The sequence below is a fragment of the Orcinus orca genome, chromosome 10, assembly GCF_937001465.1.
Source record: "Orcinus orca chromosome 10, mOrcOrc1.1, whole genome shotgun sequence".
Taxonomy (NCBI): Eukaryota; Metazoa; Chordata; class Mammalia; order Artiodactyla; family Delphinidae; genus Orcinus; species Orcinus orca.
Window position 1 is genome coordinate 102305008 of NC_064568.1, and position 18717 is coordinate 102323724.

The following is an 18717-nucleotide window of genomic DNA, read 5'->3' on the forward strand; positions in this document are numbered from 1 at the left end:
TCGTGGACCAGTTTCTAGCAGTTCTGTTAAGCAGTATGGGTGGTGCAGTCCATGCAAAAGTTTTACAAAGCAACACATCCAGCTCAAAGATTCCATTCAGTCAAATTAATATATGTCTTCCTTTCATTTTTAATCTAATGCATCTGAGAGAACAAAAGAAGAATAAAAGTCATGACCACTGTCTCTGTTAAAATTTATCTTCAGGGTAGGGGCTTCCCTGGTGGCGCAGTGGTTGACAGTCCGCCTGCCGATGCAGGGGACACGGGTTCGTGCCCCGGTCTGGGAAGATCCCACATGCCGCGGAGCGGCTGGGCCCGTGAGCCATGGCCACTGAGCCTGCGCGTCCGGGCCTGTGCTCCGCAGCGGGAGAGGCCACAACAGTGAGAGGCCCACGTACCGCTAAAGAAAACAAACAAACAAACAAAAAATTTATCTTCAGGGTAGAACTGTACCATTTATACAGGCATGGCCATTCTCACCACAACAGATAAATCTGAGCGAAATCTCGTTCTTCCTGCGATCGAATTGCTACCAGCATGTTTGCGAACACTATAAATCTGCCCATGTTGATTCTTAAAATGAAAAATACCAAGGGAAACACATAATCCTTTACTCCCTGCCATTCTTAGGAATAAGAAACAACAGACATCTTGACTAGGCAGAAGAAGCTGTCCTTCCCAGCAGGCTCTGGGTGGAGGGGTAGCCTCGCTATCGCCCACGTGTACTGGGTGGGTTACGTAACCATCCAGGGCTGATGGGCCTCACCTCTCCGTGGAAAACAAGATCTCGATTTTATGCTGTTAGTAATTCACAATTATTAGCAGTCATTTGGGGGGGGGGATCCAGATCACATGCCGCTGTCTCCATTCGTGAGTTCCTGTGCCACTTGAGACAACGGGGGGGCTGCGGTCTGGCTGGCCAAGCAGAGAGAATTCTGCCCTGCCCAGAGAGCAGGGCTCCAGGGCCCCGGGGACAGGGCAGGGGGTGCAGGAAGGCCAGCTTTGCCCGCCCAAGCTCCCTGCCTGCCTCCATGGCCTCAGGTGTTGTAGACACAGCATAGCAGTTCCTGCCCAAACCCCCTTCCAGCTGTGGGCAGCCGTCACTCGAAATGATCACAGAGGACTAAACCCAGACAGACCCAAGGAGCAGAAGGCTGAGTCAGGCTAAACCACGGCCAAGGGGAAGAGAGCCAGGGGCATTGGCGATGGGAGCAGATGCAGGAGCTGCGCCTGGAGCTGACTGCGGCCCGCACAGGACGGTCATGGGCAGAGGACACATGGCAGCCACGAGGAAGCCACGGCAGAGGGATCTGCGTCTCTCTCCACCGTAACTCAGGGACTTCGCTGCTGCCAAAGCAAACCCGTTCAGTGTCGGGCTTTTCTGCAAGCGAAGCAGGGTTTGTAGAGCAGATCTGAGTGCAAGAGGCAGGAAACACTTCTACATTAAGGGAGAGATTTGGAAGCCTTTAATAACATCACCGTGCTCTTCAGTAGAAGAGCTACATCCCCCAATTTCCAGCCCTGGCTGAGACATCGACTCATGAGTTCTTTAGTTTTCTTGGACTCAGTTTCCCCCCAAAAGAAACAGGAATGAAAACCAAATACTTATTTCCACCTCTCAAATTCAGCTATCCAAGAATTCAATTCTGTTTATTTCAGGTCGTTAAATATTCATCAAGTCCAGGAACCAGGTGCTTCAAGGGATTAAAAAAGAAATAAATAAAACAAACACAGGCCCTGCTGTCAAGGAGCTCAAATCTAGAAGGTTAAAAAAAATCCTCAAATGATACCAGAAGGTAAACTCTGGTAAATATCGCAGGAGAACGAGTCAACAGTCCACTCAACAAACAATTCTGTGGATCTGGAATGTGCAGGGCAACGTGTTAGACACAGAAGAAGATCTACAGATGTCGGCCAGCCCTGCCCCTGACGGTGCAGACGGTGCAGCAGGGACGGTGTTGGGTGGGGGGATGTTTCAGGGAGGGAGGAAGAGTCTCTGGTCCCTAAGTGTCCAGAGACAGGAGTCGAGCAGGCTGTGACGGCGTGGCCACTCCACCACCCACCCGGCGGGGGCGACACTGGCCAGCAGAGACGGAGACCCGGAGCTGTGAGCTGAGAGGACTGCACAGCACCCTGGTGACGGGGGCTTGCGCCCGCCTGGCCACTGCCAAGGGCACGGGTGGGTGGCTCGAGGGCTCGCTGGAAAAGCGGGCACCTGTAGTTTGTCCAGCAGCGAGTGGAGGATCCCTGAGCGTTTGCAGTGTCACAAGTGGAACTTAAAGCAGCAGCGGGAAGACTCAGGACCATCCCGTCCTCCCTGCTGGCCCTTCCTTCCGGCCTGTGAGAAGCGTCCCTTGGGCTTGGGGGGGTGGTGCGGAGGGGGAGACCCAGCCAAAGCCGCATGGAGCCAGCTTTCCAGCTCTGCCATCTCTCCAGGCCACACTCCCAAGCCACAGCCCTTTCGCCACACAGAACTGTGATAAGCCGGTGCTGACTCGATCTTAAATGCCCCCAGAACACGGGCTGCAGAGGGCGGGAAGGCTCACTTGTTTGCGCCCTGCCGTGTCCCGAGCACCCAGAAGAGTAGCAGTCACGTAATAAGTATTTGTTAAATGAACAAACGAAGCTGAGACTGTGAACAGTCTTAAATGTCACCTTTAGTCTCTTCCTTTGACAGATGAGGAAACGGTGGCTTGGAGGTGTCCACGGCTTTCCCCGGAGCCAGGGAGCTAATCAGTGAGTTGGAAAACCACAACTACCCCGGGGTCTCCTGATGCTGGGTGTGACGCTCTTGACGCTGTCCCACGTTACCCCTGGTTTTCTGCATTTTCAACGCCCTATAATTAAGAGCGATGAAATTAGAAAGCAGCAGTTTACAGATCTCCGAAGAATTTTATTTTGAAAATGTTTAGAACCTCCACGACACAGAATATTAAGGTAAAAAAAACCAGTAGGGAGCCGGCTAGGAGAAATGCCCTGATTTCAGGCCAGTGAAATGAAAGCAACACTCTCCCTGTGCTGTTACAGCGCCGCTATTTAGAGTTTCTGAGATTACCTCCAATACTTTGCTTTGAAACTGCTCAGGAAACTACAGCAGACATTACTCGTCTACCACTGTTACAGTCTGGCCTTCCCCGCTGGCTCCCCAGAGACCAGCACCTACCCAAGCTTCAAAAATCTTCCCTCGGCACTAAAAGTGTATATATTTTGAAAGGCAACAAATAGAGGCTTGTGTCATCTTTGGAGTGGCTTTTTGGAATCTTCTGCAAAGATTTAAAATCAAAAGCTGCCTGGGAACCATCTGCAGAGTAAGAAATAACAAATAAGCAATAACCAAGACAGTTTTCAAAGAAGACCAGAGATGGGAACCTCCCAATGACACCACTGCTCCAAAATTAGTATTTGTGATCAACAGCTCCACGCCAGGCACTGCCAGAGGCTGGGAGACGCTAGGCCTCGTCCTCATGGTGCTTACAGTCTTGGGGAGAGGCTGGGTCAGAGACACAACACCATCAGTCCGTTGCCATGGTGACGCTCCCCCTAGGTATGCAGGTGCTTCACGCGTGTCCTACAAGGTCCTCTGCGGGGCCAGACTGGTCTCAGCAGAAGCAAGGGCACGTGCAGGGTCTTGAGCACCAAGGAAGAACTTAGAGGCCTGGGTGGCAAGAACGCCAAGTGCCACAGGGACAGGCTTGCTGGGGCCCGAGGGGTGGCCAGGACCAGAGCCCAGCAGGTGCTGCCTGGAAGGTGTATCATGCAGCTGAGGGTTTGAACTCTACCCTCTGAGCACTGAGAATCCAAAGATTATAAGGAGATTACAATGACAAAGACTTGACCCTTAAAAGATCATCCCTCAAAAGACAAGTGTTTATGTTTTCAGAACAGTACAAACCACTTGAAATAAAAGAATGTAAACTAGGACATAAGGATTGTTGGCGCAGCATTTAGGAGTGACACAGAAAAGCATGTCCAGGCATCCACAGAAGGGAGGGCATACTTAGTAACCCCACGTGGTACTGATTAAACTACCAGGCACACTTCTACGCCAAAAAAAAATTGGGGAACATGATGTTTCTAAAGACTGCACTAAAACTCAAAATGTATTGAAAAAATCAACTAATGACTCAATTTCCAAGTCAGTGCATAAATGAAATAATAAAAACATGGAGGTTACCATAAACAATCATTCCTTCTCAGACCTCCCTCGGTCCCTCCAGCGCACAATGGCTGGTCCATCTGCTGGATTCGCAGACACCCTCTAGTGTCTCAGCCCACTGCATGGAACACACTTTCCATGTGTTTACATCTAGACCACCCACCGGGACTGTGAGCTCCTTACGGAATTCTTACACACTTGTACCACCCAGGGCACCTGGCCACATGCCCTGCACATGGGGGCTTGCAAGTGTGGACTGACTCATCAAGTGAGCAACTGGTAAGAGACAGAAAAGGGGATTTGGAAATAATCTGTGTATTTGAGTTAGAGAGATCTTTCACAATTAACCTCATTATATGTTAAGCAGAGCAAATTAAATCCTATCACACTAGTAGGGAAAGACTGAGGGATGTAAGAAAAGCACCATGAAATTCGATTGTGTTAAAGACGCCACGCCTCACAGATGACGGGGGATTTTCTCACAGCTCTCTGTGCCAAGAATATTGTGCTTTCCCTGAAAAAAATGGGCATGCTTTTGTCTTGCAGATACTATAGGCTGTGTTGATTAACTGTGTTTCCCTCTTTCCTTTCACCATTAGGCAGCTAGAGCCAAATTTATGCCTCCTTATAGCAATGAGATCAATGTGTATTTCTTTGTTGCAACCTTAGCCCAGCTTTGTCATTTTCCTATGCTTATCTTCCCTTTCCCTTTTCTCCCTCGGATTTTTGTTTTATTTAGATATATCTATATCTACAGAAGTCACTCTCTCCCAGCCTTTGTAGAACTGCGTTATGAATAAATCTAAATTATCAAATAATTAAGCAAAGGATGCTTTCGTGCCCTCACAATTTACTCTGCCTTAAGTAATAGAGGTTTCCAAACCAACGCAGCTAACCCTTAGCTAAGCTGATTTTCAATCAAACCTACACAGAATTGCTTCCCCATCACCCCACAAAACATCTGGAGGCTGACATGGCCAGGTGCACATCTGGTGCCCGTCTTACTTCTCTCCTTCCCTCGGCTCCTTGACTCTGCACAACAGCCGTCTCCTCGGTGGCTCGCCGGCGCCTGTCAGCTCTGCTTCCTCGAGTCTCCAGAATCTATTTCCTCCCTGGAGTTTCTACTGCCGTGGATGTAATTCACCCTCTCGCATCCTCCCTAGGCTACTGTGAGATGCTCCAGCCAACTCACCGCCTCCCATCTCTGCTCCACGCAATCTATCTTTCAGTCCAGAAGTGGAGGGTTTGTGCCTAAATCCATCCATCCATCCACGCATCTGATAAATACCTACAGGGCACCTACTAACGGCGAGGCATGTGTGAAGCACGGTGACAAAGAGATAAAGAAACAACAGCTCGGGAACAGTGTGCAGGCAGAGCAAGAAACCAACCACAGCCTGGATGACGCCGGGCGCTAGGAACGCTGGTCAGAGCCCAAGCGGCGCTTTCCGGATTCCTGGGAGCAGGGGGTGTCTGAGGGTGAGAGCTGGGGCCGGTCACCCTGATCTCAGCACAGTTTGTTTGGAAACCCACAGCGTCCCTGTTCCCACCTGTGCCTCCTGATCTAGGCCCCGGTCTACCTTCCCGATCCTGCCCAGCTCTCGGTCCTACGCCTGCTCCTCAAGGATGCCAATGCCAAGCAACCAGGCCCGTGGCCGGAGTCGAACTGTCCCTGTGCCAGCGCACCCACCTCCGCCCGCTGAAAACCCTGCTTAGCATTTCTTCAATACTCTGTAATACTGCAACCGCTAACAAGGACGAATTAACTGTGGTTCCTACCCTCAAGGAGGTTAGAGTCTTGGGAAGAAACTGGGAAGCTGAATAACCATCAGACAGATTCCAAATAGATTCTATATACAGTGGATTCCAAGGCAAAACTATTAATCAGGTACAGCATTATCCTTCACTTGGCTTCTCTTAATTCTCAGAAAAATCTAGCAGGAATAGTAGCTCATATTAGCCCAATACCATGCAGACAGATGTTGTCCACAGCCACAAATACAGGGTCAGGGCTCCAGGGATAAAAAGTCTCCACTGGCTATTTCTCCATGGATTATAAAGGTAAACAGTGTGCTCAAAATCCCAAATTCTTATGATAGTTCAAGAACCATCATACTGACTTACTTGGGAATTAAATACGAAGCAGAACATGTTTCCTGGAGACGGGAATAATTGAATTTTCATGAAACGTAATGCAATGTTTGTTCATTCTATGTAAACACATACAGATTGCAAGTAAGGCTAGATTAATTCCTTCAAAGCACACTGGATTTCCACAAACATAATGAAGCTGCCTGTGGTAATAAAGACTTAGAAGTCAACATTTGAAGACTTTTTCATTTATTTCACTATACATGAAGTGGCAGGATAAAAATGAGATGAAAGTACAGGACTTTTATATGTAAATCAACCTGAAAGTAACTTTTCTAGAAAATATACAAAAAGCTCAGAATGAAAGTAAACTCTGTACGCAGATCTAGGAACGAGCAGTGACCCAGAAAGTGTTGACAGCGCCTCCAATCACATCGAAAAGATGACGTTACGGCCAGGGGAGCAAAACTCGTCCCACATCCTTCCTGGAGGGAAGGTAGGCAAACAAAGCAGTGAGGGGAGGATCTCAGCGACCATCACGGAGCATCTCTGAGAGTTTCCCCCAAGGGGAGGATCTCAGCGACCATCACGGAGCATCTCTGAGAGTTTCCCCCAAGGGGAGGATCTCAGCGACCATCACGGAGAATCTCTGAGAGTTTCCCCAAAAGCACAGAAGTAATGAAACAGGTTGCACAAGAAGATCCATGTAGTGACTGCACGGTAGGGGTGGACTGGAGATCCCGGATGCAAGGGGACCAGCTCAGGAAAAGGACGTCCCAGGAACCCAATGTGCTGACCTCTGAACAGACTTTTCCTCTCGCCTCTGCAGGAGTTGGCCCTACGCTCTGCAGGCCAAATCCGGACCCACTCTCTCTGTTTGTGCATGGCTCGCAGGCTAAGGATGAATGCTACTTTTTTTTTTTTTTTGCGGTACGCGGGCCTCTCACTGCTGTGGCCTCTCCCATTGCGGAGCACAGGCTCCGGACGCGCAGGCTCAGCGGCCATGGCTCATGGGCCCAGCCGCTCCGCGGCATGTGGGATCTTCCCAGACTGGGGCACGAACCCGCGTCCCCTGCATCGGCAGGCGGACTCTCAACCACTGCGCCACCAGGGAAGCCCGAATGCTACATTTTTAAATGTCTGAGAAGTATCGAAGGAAGAATACCGTAGCGTGAGACATGAAAATTACACGAAATGTCCAGCATCCATTAAATAAAGCTTGACTGGAATGCGGCCACACGGGGTTGTTTACCTCTGTCTGCGGCTGTTCCCACACTGCGATGGCAGCGTCCAGTCACCGCAACAGGGACCAGGTGGCCGGCCCAGCCTGCCGCGTTTCCCATCTGGTCCCTTGCAAAGCAGGTCTGCCAACTCCCGCTCCCTTCCACCCCGACTCTCACTCACTCTTCCCACCTCAGATTAGGGGGCTTTTCTGAAGACTCCCCGACCCAACGTGGCCAACTCGATGCCACCCCTGCTGATCCCCCAGCACAGCCATATACCCCTCCGCAGGGTGGGCATCCTGCCACGTGGTCACTGCACACAGACCTGTGCACACACCCCAGCTGACTGCCAGCTCCTCGAGGGCAGGGACCACGTCCGATTTCACATCTCCATCATTGCTGGGTACCAGGTACTCAGCAAATACCGAATGAGTGAATGAACGAATGATGAATGAATGAATGGAAACCTGAACCACACGAAAACCCTCCTCTTACGCCAATGAATAACAGTGAATTCAATAAATAAAGGAAACCCAGGGGATGTTTCTTCTTCTGAAACCTTATATTCCTTGGTCTTTCTCTTCTTTCTCTATGATGATTTCCTTACACTGTCTTAATTTCATGACTTTTACCAACACTGATGACTCCAAAATCTCCTACAAAGCTCTCCTACACTTCCCAATCTTACATGTCCAACTGTCTCCTAGGTATTTACACCTGGTGTCTTACAGGCACTTCAGACCTAAGAGGTCCAAAGCTTGGCTGCACTTTCCACCCCCTTCTCTGTCTCCAGCTCAGGAAATGGCATCAGAGTCATTGAGGCTAAACTCGCATCACCCTCAGCACCTCCCTGGGCTCACCCTCACCCCCATCCAATCCACACACCAGATACAGCTGCTCCACCCCAGAAGCATCCTTGGGGTCCACCTTCGCTTCTCCCACTCCATCACCACTGCTGAGATTCAGGCCATCATTTTCTCATCTGGATTCTATCAGCTTCTTTCTTGCCTTCCTATCACCAATTCTTCACTGTTCTGGAATTCTTTTACAGAAAAACTAAACTAAACTAAACCTGATCACACTGTTTCCCTACTTAAAAATCTCTGCAGGGAAAAAAGTGAGCAGAAAATATGAGGGTTGTTCATAGCAAAGGACATAAAAATGTCTCAAACACATTTTCAAAAAATACAAATTAAAAGAAAAACACAAAAATAATTTTAAAATAATAAAAGAAAATACATTCAAAATGACTTCTAGATACAGTTTTTGTCTGTCAGGTTAGCAAAGGTCCCAACGCTAGATCACACACACGTGGCAGGGCGTGAGGCAAACGCTCTCACACATCACAGGTGGGGATGGCAACGGGCGGCCTGACCCCATCAGGGCTTCTTCATAGGTACGGTGTCTATACAAGGTATAAATGTATATACTCTGCAACCTAGGTCCACTTTTAGAAACGAATCCCATAGAGAGACCTGCACATGAAATGTGACATGTACACAGCTATTCACTGAAACGTTGTTGTTAATAGTAAAAGATTGGAAACAACATAAAATGCCTATCAGCTCAGGACTCATTAAATACATTATGGTTCGTACATGTGATGCACAACCAGGCAGCTGTGAACACGAGTGAGTATATGCTCTCCAACGTACAAAGGCCTCCAGAAGTGCACTGAAGTGAGGAAAAAAAGAGTACAATAATCTAGTAGAGTATACCACTTTTACTAAGAAGAAAGAAAAGGAACTTGTATTTGCATTAAAAACTGGAAGGTTCTGGGGATTCCCTGGTGGTCCAGTGGTTAGGACTCAGCGCTCTCACTGCCGAGGGCCCGGGGTTCAGTGCCTGGTCACGGAATTAAGATCCCACAAGCCGCGTGGCGCGGCCAAAAAAAGAAAAAGAAAAAACAACAAAAGCAAAATCAGTGAAAGGAGAGTACACATACACACACAGACACGCATACCCGCGGATCAGTCACTTAGCAATGGATTCACAGCGTAAATGCACAGCCGTCTTCTCTGCCCTCCATCCCTCACCCTCCCAGAGAAATCCCGCTGGCTGCGGTGACCACAGTAGGAAGCCCTCGCTCCTTAGCTTTGTAAGCAAAGCCCATCACCCTCCAGGCCCCTCTGGACCCACGCCCACACCTTCTACCCCGATCACACGGAAATTCTGTCCTCAGGCATTCGTTCCACATCTTTCAGAAGCCCTTTGACCTGCTGCGCCCTCTGCCTAGAAGGTCCTACCCCTTCCCTTGCCCCGGCAGAGTCCTAGGCGTCCTTCAACATCAAAGTCAGACAACAGCTCTGCGGGGTCGGTCTCCTGGGACGGCCTCCCCGACAGCACCGGCTGCTGAGGCCCGTGCCCCCAGCCTGTTAACCTACCTGGTTCTGGGCCCTGTGTGTGACTGGACCCCTCATTAGACCATCAGCTCCTCGGAGGCAGGAGCTCTGCCTTATTCATCTTCACTTGCCCGGCACCTATCTTTCCAACAAATGCTCCCAGCCTCCCTCGCCCTCCCCTCAATAAACAAGTGAGAATGTTTTGCCCTCCAGGGTAACAGGCGCCTTCACCTAACGAGCTGCCCTTGTCTGAATAAGGTCCTGAAAGCAGACACAGCATTAGCAGTCAGGAGGGGTCCGTGCCCTCGATCATGCCTGCCAGGCACACCTGCAACCGCCTCATCAAACGATTCCAGCTCCTCCTGTGCAAGACGAGGGTATGAGACTACATGAGCGGTCTGCATCCTTTTCAAGCCACAGAACACCGTGAGGGTCCGGTAAGAACTACAATTACTCTCCTTCCAGAACCCCCGCCTCCCAAATGCCCCTACACAAATAGATGCAAGACCTGCCACGTAATTTCAGGAGATTCACAGACTGAATGACATCTGAAGTCACTTCCAACTTTAACACTCTCCGAGGGATGGAAGGGTTAAAGTGAGGGGAGAAAGGATCTAACACCTTTTGATCATTTACTGAGCACCGGACCCTCGGCTAAGCACATTACATGCATTAATTCATTTATTCTCCATCCCAAACCAGTGAGGTGCACATTATTATTCTCCTTTTATAGATGAGGAGCTGGGATGCAGGGACGTTAAGTGGTAAATGTGTTGTCAGTGAAGGTGTGCCTTTCTGGCTTAAAGCTCCCGGTACTTTCCGTAGGGACATTCACATCCTCCCCGCGGTGGTCAAGGGAGCCGGTCAGCCATAGCCAGTAAGCACCAGAGGAGCGAGTCTGGTCTGCCCCCCAGCTGCTCCCCACGTCGCTACTCCAGGCACCGCCAAGATAGGACACAGAAGGTAAGTGCAGCAAACAAGAAGCTCCAACGCCCAGGCCCCTCCACAGCTGGCAGGGAAATAAACAACCAGCCACGGACAAGGAGGAACGGCTTTGATTAAGGGAACCAGTGAGAGAGTCCCAAGCCCAAAGAAAGGCAGCAGCGCAAAGACCTTTTCAGGTCTGGTCCCTGAGAGCCACACAACCGAGGCAGACCCCTTGTCAGCCTCGCCGGGACGCAGACACGCTTGGGCTCAGAGAGGACCCAGGGGAGGCCCGTCCAAGGAGGCCCAGAGCCACAGTCCAGAGCAGGCGAGAGCCATCCTCACCACGTGTACCTCACCCAGGAGGGAACCCAGGCTGCGGAGGGCTGGGAGCCTACGCCATCCAGAAATGCTCTCTTTGAAACAGGAATAAAATGGTACTTCTTCACCTTCGGAGGCGGTCCGCCTCCTCTTAAAAAAAAGCTTGCCTGATGAGAAAGGAGTTGTGCTGGTTACTTAGGTAACTGAAGGTACAGAGGGCGCGGGGCTTGTGGACTCCCCTGGGTCTCTGGAGGGCGTACGGTGGGCCCCAGCTAAGCCCGGGAGAACTGCACCCAGATCCCTCTGCCCCCGAGTGCGTGCCCCCTTCATGACGCTGAGGACGAGGCCCCAGGCGCACGGAGCCTGGCGGGAGCTCCCAGACCCACTCTGCCCGGCCCCTCCCTCCTCCAGGGCCTCGTCACACTCAGTCTAGGCTGCTCACCTGGTCTCCTGCCTTTGAACTTGCATTTGTTCGACTCACCCTCAACAGTGATGCAATCTCCCAATCGCGTGCTACTACCTGAAGGGTGAGGTTTAAGGTCTTTATGTTGCCGCCCATGCCCTTCCAGACCTGATGGCTACGGAGGAGCTTAGCAGCCTCCTCTACCTGATTCCCAGGTTTTCCCCGAGCTCGTACCCATAGGTCTTTCCAGAACATGCCGTGCTGCCTCCCACTCTGTGTGTCCTGCACAAGCCACGCTCTTTGCCAGGAAAGACCCCCTCTTCACCCGTCACAAAACCTGCTCCCCTTCACCGCTCGGGTCAAGCCCTACGACCCCGGTGAAGCCCTGCCCATCTCTCGAGGAACCAACAACTCCTCCTCCAACTGTCATCAGAGCCTCACGGACACAGCACATGACCTGCCGTCCCCAACACTGGACCGTGAGCCCCTCAAAGGCAGAAACGACCTGTGTACCTGCAGCACTTCGCGTGGTGCCTGCCAGGCAGGTACTTCATAAACGTCTGTTGAAGGAATGGACGGAGACGCGAAAGGCTGATTTAATAAATGGACGCATCAAACAGTGGAGTTGGAGAGCTTTCCCTTCCTAATGCCTTCAAAGCCCACAAACCCTCAATTTCCAGGACTCTGCCATTAAAAAACACAATCTGAAAATCTGGCCTAACTTTTGTCTAATGACATCATTTCATTTTATCCACGGACATAACAACACGGCCGTTTCATGAAGACATTGCTTCCAGCCTAAAATGCAGAAATGAATCTTGAAAAAAATAACTTAGCAGATTGTGTTTATCCCCACGGTACCATAAATAATTCCTAAACTTCTAAACTGCCTCTTTGCAAGGGAGAAAATAAAACTGAACCACTGAGTAGCACATCACTACCTGCCTTCAAAGCTGCAGTGATCCCATGAAGCAAGAGTTTCATAAATAGTTTAAGTAAAATTCAATTATATGAACATCTTTTTTTATCTTTTTATTAGTCTCGGAGAGTTTCTTTAAGGGGTGTGGGGAAGAAACCTGATTAACCAACCATAGATACCAAAGTCAGGCTGCTATGCAATTTTCCATGTGGGGCTATAAAACAACCCCAAATCCCCTGAGGGCTGTATTAATACTACACATCTCTGGCTTGTTTAAGAGGCCAAATCATGGGATCCGAGAGCTAAAAGGAAATCTGGATGTTATATCATCTAAGACCCTTATCTTATAGATGAAGAAACTGAGACCCTCGGGACTTGCCCAAGATCTCCAGCACAGTGTGTTGCAGTGCCTGGCTGTAGGCAGATCTTCACTCCGAGGGCCCCCCGGATCTTCTTCCTGTTACCTTAGGAGCTGCACTGAGCAGCTAAGCAGAGACAGGCCAAGGGTTAGCCTGGGAAACTAGGGTATTTCCCTCCACATTTACTGTTTAGATGAGCCTGGAGAAAGAATAGTACACATTGGGACGAGGAAATGGGGGTCCACCACTCATGTGCTCATCATTCATTTTATAATATATATATATTGAGTGCTGACTGTGTGCTAGGCATTGTTCTAGGAACTGGGAATACAACAGTGGTCAAAACCAAAAAAGTCGGGCTTCCCTGGTGGCGCAGTGGTTGAGAGTCCGCCTGCCGATGCAGGGGACACGGGTTCGTGCCCCGGTCCGGGAAGATCCTACAGGCCGCGGAGCTGCTGGGCCCGTGAGCCATGGCCGCTGAGCCTGCGCGTCCGGAGCCTGTGCTCCGCAACGGGAGAGGCCAGAACAGTGAGAGGCCCGTGTACTGCAAAAAGAAAAAAAAACCAAAAAAGTCCCTGTTCTCATGAAGCTTACATTCTAGTGATCCCAGAGTTTTCTACCTGAGACTGATTAAAGACAGACACCTGGAACTAAACCTTTAAACAGGTTATAGTGAGAACATGTTTGCGCGCACACACACACACACACACACACACACACACACACACACACACACACATGATCTTCCACATGTCAGAAGCATGTCCAAAAACTCCCACAAGGAGGACTTCCCAGATAAATCCCACCCCCACTCCCTGTCTGATTGAGGAAACAGTCACCACACACACCAAAATACTGGGAATCTATTTCAGTGGCTTCTCTAGGGAGGGAAGCAGAAAAAGTCAAACTCTTTTTCAATCATCCTTCTCACTACGCTAGAAAGGGAGATGGTGAGGAAAAGCATGAAGGAATAAGTGAATTCCGTGTAACGGTATTGGAGGAGGGACGCTTAAGCACACCGGGAGCCCCAGGTGAGCTGAGGAAGAATATGCAAGACGGCCACAAGTGGATGGACAGACCACCACAAACGTCAGCAAGCACACAGCTGTGGGCCAGGGCTTCAGCTGGTCCAGACTGGGCTGGCCTCAGGGCTCCAGGGTTGGTTCAGGTCCAGTCCGCCTGCTTCTTACTGTTCGAGAACCAGCAGGCTGTGCATGTTCATCTCATAACAAAGGCAGAAGCAAAAGAGGGCAAAAGCACGGCCAAGGACTTCCGAGCCATTGTTCCTTCATCTGCTGATATCCCTTCAGCCAAAGCAGTCAGGGCAGAGGGGAGGGTCCTCTTCCCACAGTGCAAAGTGCTTTACAGTCAGGGGTCTGCTAATATCCCTTCAGCCGAAGCGGTCAGGGCAGAGAGGGGGGTCCTCTTCCCACAGTGCAAAGCGCTTCACAGTCAGCGGGCAAAGTGCATGGATACAGGGTGAGGGGGGTGGCGTGGGAATAGTAACAGAGTCTGATGAAAGACATGACCATTTGCAACGATCCAAACTTGCCAAATGTCCATTTCTTTCTAATCTGAACCTTCTATTCGAAAGCTCACAAACTAGTTCAACAGCTTCAAAATGTCAAAGCTAAGAGCTAATATTTGGATTGTATTATTGTTGTTGTTGTTGTTATTATTATTATTACTAGGGTTACTGCTTCAGGAATGAGGAGATGATAGGAAAAAGGAAAACAGTTGAAAATGGAAAGTTAAGTCCACATTGATGGGGGAAGGACAATTGCTTTATATCAGCTAAATATCAAGACCTTAGACAATGAAAGTAAGACACGGGACAGAATCTCTGCTTTCCAGAAGTCTCCCACGTATAGAAATGATGCCACAGACAGTACGTAACACATAGTACAGCTATCAAAACATCAGAAATATGTACAGGTACCGCAGCTTGAAGCAAGTTACCAAAATCTTTGCTCTTATTACAGTAGCAGAAATACTGGAGGGGATGGCATGGCTTCTAAGCAGGATCAGAAAGAACTACAAAATATACCAGGAGACAAATCCAATTCTGTGCAAACAGTATAACTGAGTCCCCACGCAAACTCCACGTTGCCTTTCCCAGTCAAACAAGAGCATCCCAGAGTCTGCCTTCCCAGCCCCAGGAACTGCCACAGAGGGTGGGACCAGACTCAACAGAACATTAGGAGAGAGAGGGGAGACATTTGAAAGTCATTAAATATGCAGAATCCCCACGCTGAAAATATGAATGATACAGCAATCACATCAGATATTTGAGCCACTAGAGTCAAGCATGACAAGCAGAAGGGTTATCTTTACAGAACTTGTCAACTTACACCCACTCGCACTCCCTGACAAAGTGACTTTTTGGGAGAACGATGTTATATAAAGAAACCTAAAGCTACTCAAGTAAGAAATATAGATATTCCATTCATGAAAGAGCAACTTAAAGAAGAAAAGCCACAAACCTAGAGAATACGATTTTAATATATAAAAATGACAAAAGATTAGTGTTCAAAATAGATGATGAATTCCTACCAGTCAATTAAAAAAAAAAAAGAGATAGGCTTCCCTGGTGGCGCAGTGGTTACGAATCCGCCTGCCAAGGCAGGGGACACAGCTTCGAGACCTGGTCCGGGAAGATCCCACGTGCTGCGGAGCAACTAAGCCCGTGAACCACAACCGCTGAGCCTGAGCTCTAGAGCCCGCGAGCCACAACTACTGAAGCCCGCGCACCTAGAGCCCGTGCTCCACAGCAAGAGAAGCCACCGCAATGAGAAGCCTGCGCACCACAACGAAGAGTAGCCCCCGCTCGCCGCAACTAGAGGAAGCCCGCGCGCAGCAACGGAGATCCAGCTCAGCCAAAAGTAAATAAATTAATGAATTAACTAATTTAAAAAAAGAAAGACAAAGAGAAAAATGAGCCCTACCCCAAAATGAGCAAAAGAAAAGCTGCATGCGTCAAGTAAATTTATAAAAAATGTGATCAACCTCAACAGCAATCAGCTAAATGTAAACGAAACCTCAGCAACAGACTACTCTAAACTCACCAAAGAGACGGACCAAAGTCAGGCGTCCGCGGAGAGGATGTGGGGCAGCAAGAACGTCCATGCAAAGGCTCAAGGCAGAGCGAACTGGCCCAGCTGCCTTGGGAAACAGCCTGGTGACACCAACAAAGCTGCAGCTGCCCTGAAGTGCAGCAACTCCACAGCCAAATAAAATACGCCTCAGAGACACTCGCACTCCTGTACGTACAAGACGCACAAAAGTGTGCACGAGGAGCATTTGTTAGCAGCGAACAAGAAAGGGGGAAATGGCGAAGTGTCCATTAAAGAATGGATGAGTAAACTGCAGCATATTCACCCAGTAGAATTTAAACAGTGAAAAATGAACGAACGAAAACTCTACAAATGACAACAGAGATGAACTTCATAGCACTGCATGGAAAACCAAAGTCATGAGAGGATGGGTAGCATGATTCCATTTGTTAAAGCATAAAAGCTGGTGAAAGTTAGCTTGTTTTACAATATGCATAGAAAAACTATAATGAAAATCAAGGTAACAACACAAAATTCAGAACAGTGATTGCTCATAGGAGTGGGGGGAAGGGAAGGTACTAACAGGGAGGGACACAGGGGACTTCAACTGTATCATGTCCTACCTCTTCAGCTGGGTGGGGGACACTGGACTGATCTATATGGTAAAAGACTGGAAGACAGACAGAGACAGAGACGGGCATATAAAGTATCAGCATGAAGTATTTCAATGAAGAAAAATTTTAAGGAAAAAAATTATTTTTTAATTAGGGAGACTTAAGCATGTTATGGCCAAGAGTAAAGAATGAATACAGGAAGAACAAAGTTGGACTAACACTTCCCAATTTCAAAACTTACTACAAAGCTACAGGAATCAAAACAGTGTGGACATGAGGACAGGAACGTAGAACAATGGAATAAAATTGAGTCCAGAAATAAACCCAAACATGATTTTCGACAGAGGTGCCAAGATCATTCAGTGGCTCCATCAGTTAGACCTCCAGTGGTCTAACTGATGGACACAGCTCCCTCTTCGCATATCCCAAAGCCTGATCTCATGAATGGCACGTAAGCTCACGCTCTAATTACACAGCCTCATCTTCCCTGCCTCACTCCAAGTTTTACAGGGAGAAGTCACATCTTACCATTTGTTGTATCTTCCTCTTTGTCTAGCACAGTGCCTTACGCAGACAAGATGCTAAGTGTAGGAGTGGCATGTCTGCTTGTATACAGCACAGTGCTTGTACAGTCTTGGTCTGTGCCATCTGGAAGTTCACCAACTTAGATCAGTAACACTGAGCGATATAAGTGTGTGTAGAGGCTGTAGAGACTTCTATCAAAGAGGGACAGACTGCAAATAGATTTATTCTTAGATAGGAAAAGCAGCATTAGGTATACCAACTGGGCGTCCAAGCAAAGACAAAGTACACAAGCCCTTACAAACAGGAACTGAACTTCTTCTAGGGTGCATGCTTCATGTGTGCGTATCACCAGTATTCCACCCTGAGTGCAACCAGGACGAGGGCCTGGCACACTCCTCCCCAGTCCCTCCCCTCCCCACTCTGCCCACCGTGCCTCTGTTACTAATATGGACCACATGGCACCCTAATCATTCATGTTTACATCTCTGTGCACTGCGCTGGTCTCAAAGGCAAGGACAATGCTTATTTGCTTTTCTATAGCCCTAGAAGTAATTCAAGAAATATTTGACAAACAAACGAACAAAAGAATGATTATTTAAAACTAGAAACTGTTCACGTACGTATTTACAAGGTTTTCCCCAAAGAGTCAAGTTTTAAATTTTAATCAAGAGGTAAAGAAGGCAATTCCGCTTTTAAAGTTATTTTCCACTGTGGAGACTTTTCTGCTTCCTGGCCCAGGTATAATCTTCTAAATTTCACAGAGGCTCAATAGATGGTAAATTCCTTCCAGGCATGATGACAGCCCGTAGTCACCTGGTGATGGTTTCAGATGTTCCTGCTCTGTATTCTACCTGCAGAGACAGCAGCCTGAGTCAGCCCAATGGGAAAGAAGTGTGTCGTATTTGGAGACGTGACTCACTACTGTCCTCAAGGGAAAAACAATCAGATCATCATGACAGCAGTCGCCACCCAGGTCACAACTACCAAATCTAAGCAGTCAGAAAGCAATGGCGGGAATTCCCTGGTGGCGCAGTGGTTAAGAATCCGCCTGCCAATGCAGGGGACACAGGTTCGATCCCTGGTCCAGGAAGATCCCACATGCCGCAGAGCAACTAAGCCCATGTGCCACAACTACCGAGCTCGTATGCCACAAGTACTGAAGCCCGCATGCCTAGAGCCCATGCTCTGAAACAAGGGAAGCCACACAATGAGAAGCCCATGCACTGCAACAGAGTAGCCCCCATTCGCCGCAACTAGAGAAAGCCCGCGTGCAGCAACGAAGACCCAACACAGCCAAATATAAAATAAATAAATAAATGTATTTTTAAAAAAAAAGAAAGAAAGCAATGGTGAAGGCACTAGAACTTAAAGAAGAAGAAATAAAATTCTCTAAGCTATCCGGAACAGCCTTATCTTACTCTGTGCACAAAAACACACACACGCCATAGTCAACTTAAATGTGTAATAAAGTGTTTTCATTGCCTGTTCAAATTAGGAATCTAATCTCATGCTTTTAATTAAATGCACTCGATCACAGAGATAATACACGGGGGATGAGCCCCTCTGCAGGAGTAACGAATAACTACACAACAGAGTTTTGTTTGCTTTTGCTTCATTTGGTTCCAGCTCTTCATTCTACGTTAGGCAGAATCATTTATTTGAAAGGAATTTCTAGTCACTTCAAAATCATGCAATTTACTGTTCAGGTAGCAGAACACAGTAGTTGATTATTGTCGGAAAGATCTGGGCAAGCGACGCTGCCAGCCATTCGAGCCTGATCACCTTTCT

General features: G+C 48.6%; 1 protein-coding gene across 5 annotated transcripts in view; it reads right to left on the reverse strand.

Annotated features, from left to right (window-relative positions):
* Nucleotides 1-18717, reverse strand: part of FARS2 (phenylalanyl-tRNA synthetase 2, mitochondrial) — a 396095-nt gene that overhangs the window by 251625 nt on the left and 125753 nt on the right. Inside the window, exon 5 of one of the 5 annotated variants that reach the window (XM_049715579.1) lies at nt 1634-2836. The exons of the other annotated variants lie outside the window; for them this stretch is intronic. Coding sequence (XP_049571536.1) covers nt 2829-2836 — 8 coding nt within the window. The 3' untranslated portion in view covers nt 1634-2828. Of the gene's footprint in view, nt 1-1633; nt 2837-18717 lie in introns of those variants that run through there. 5 annotated transcript variants of the gene reach the window in all.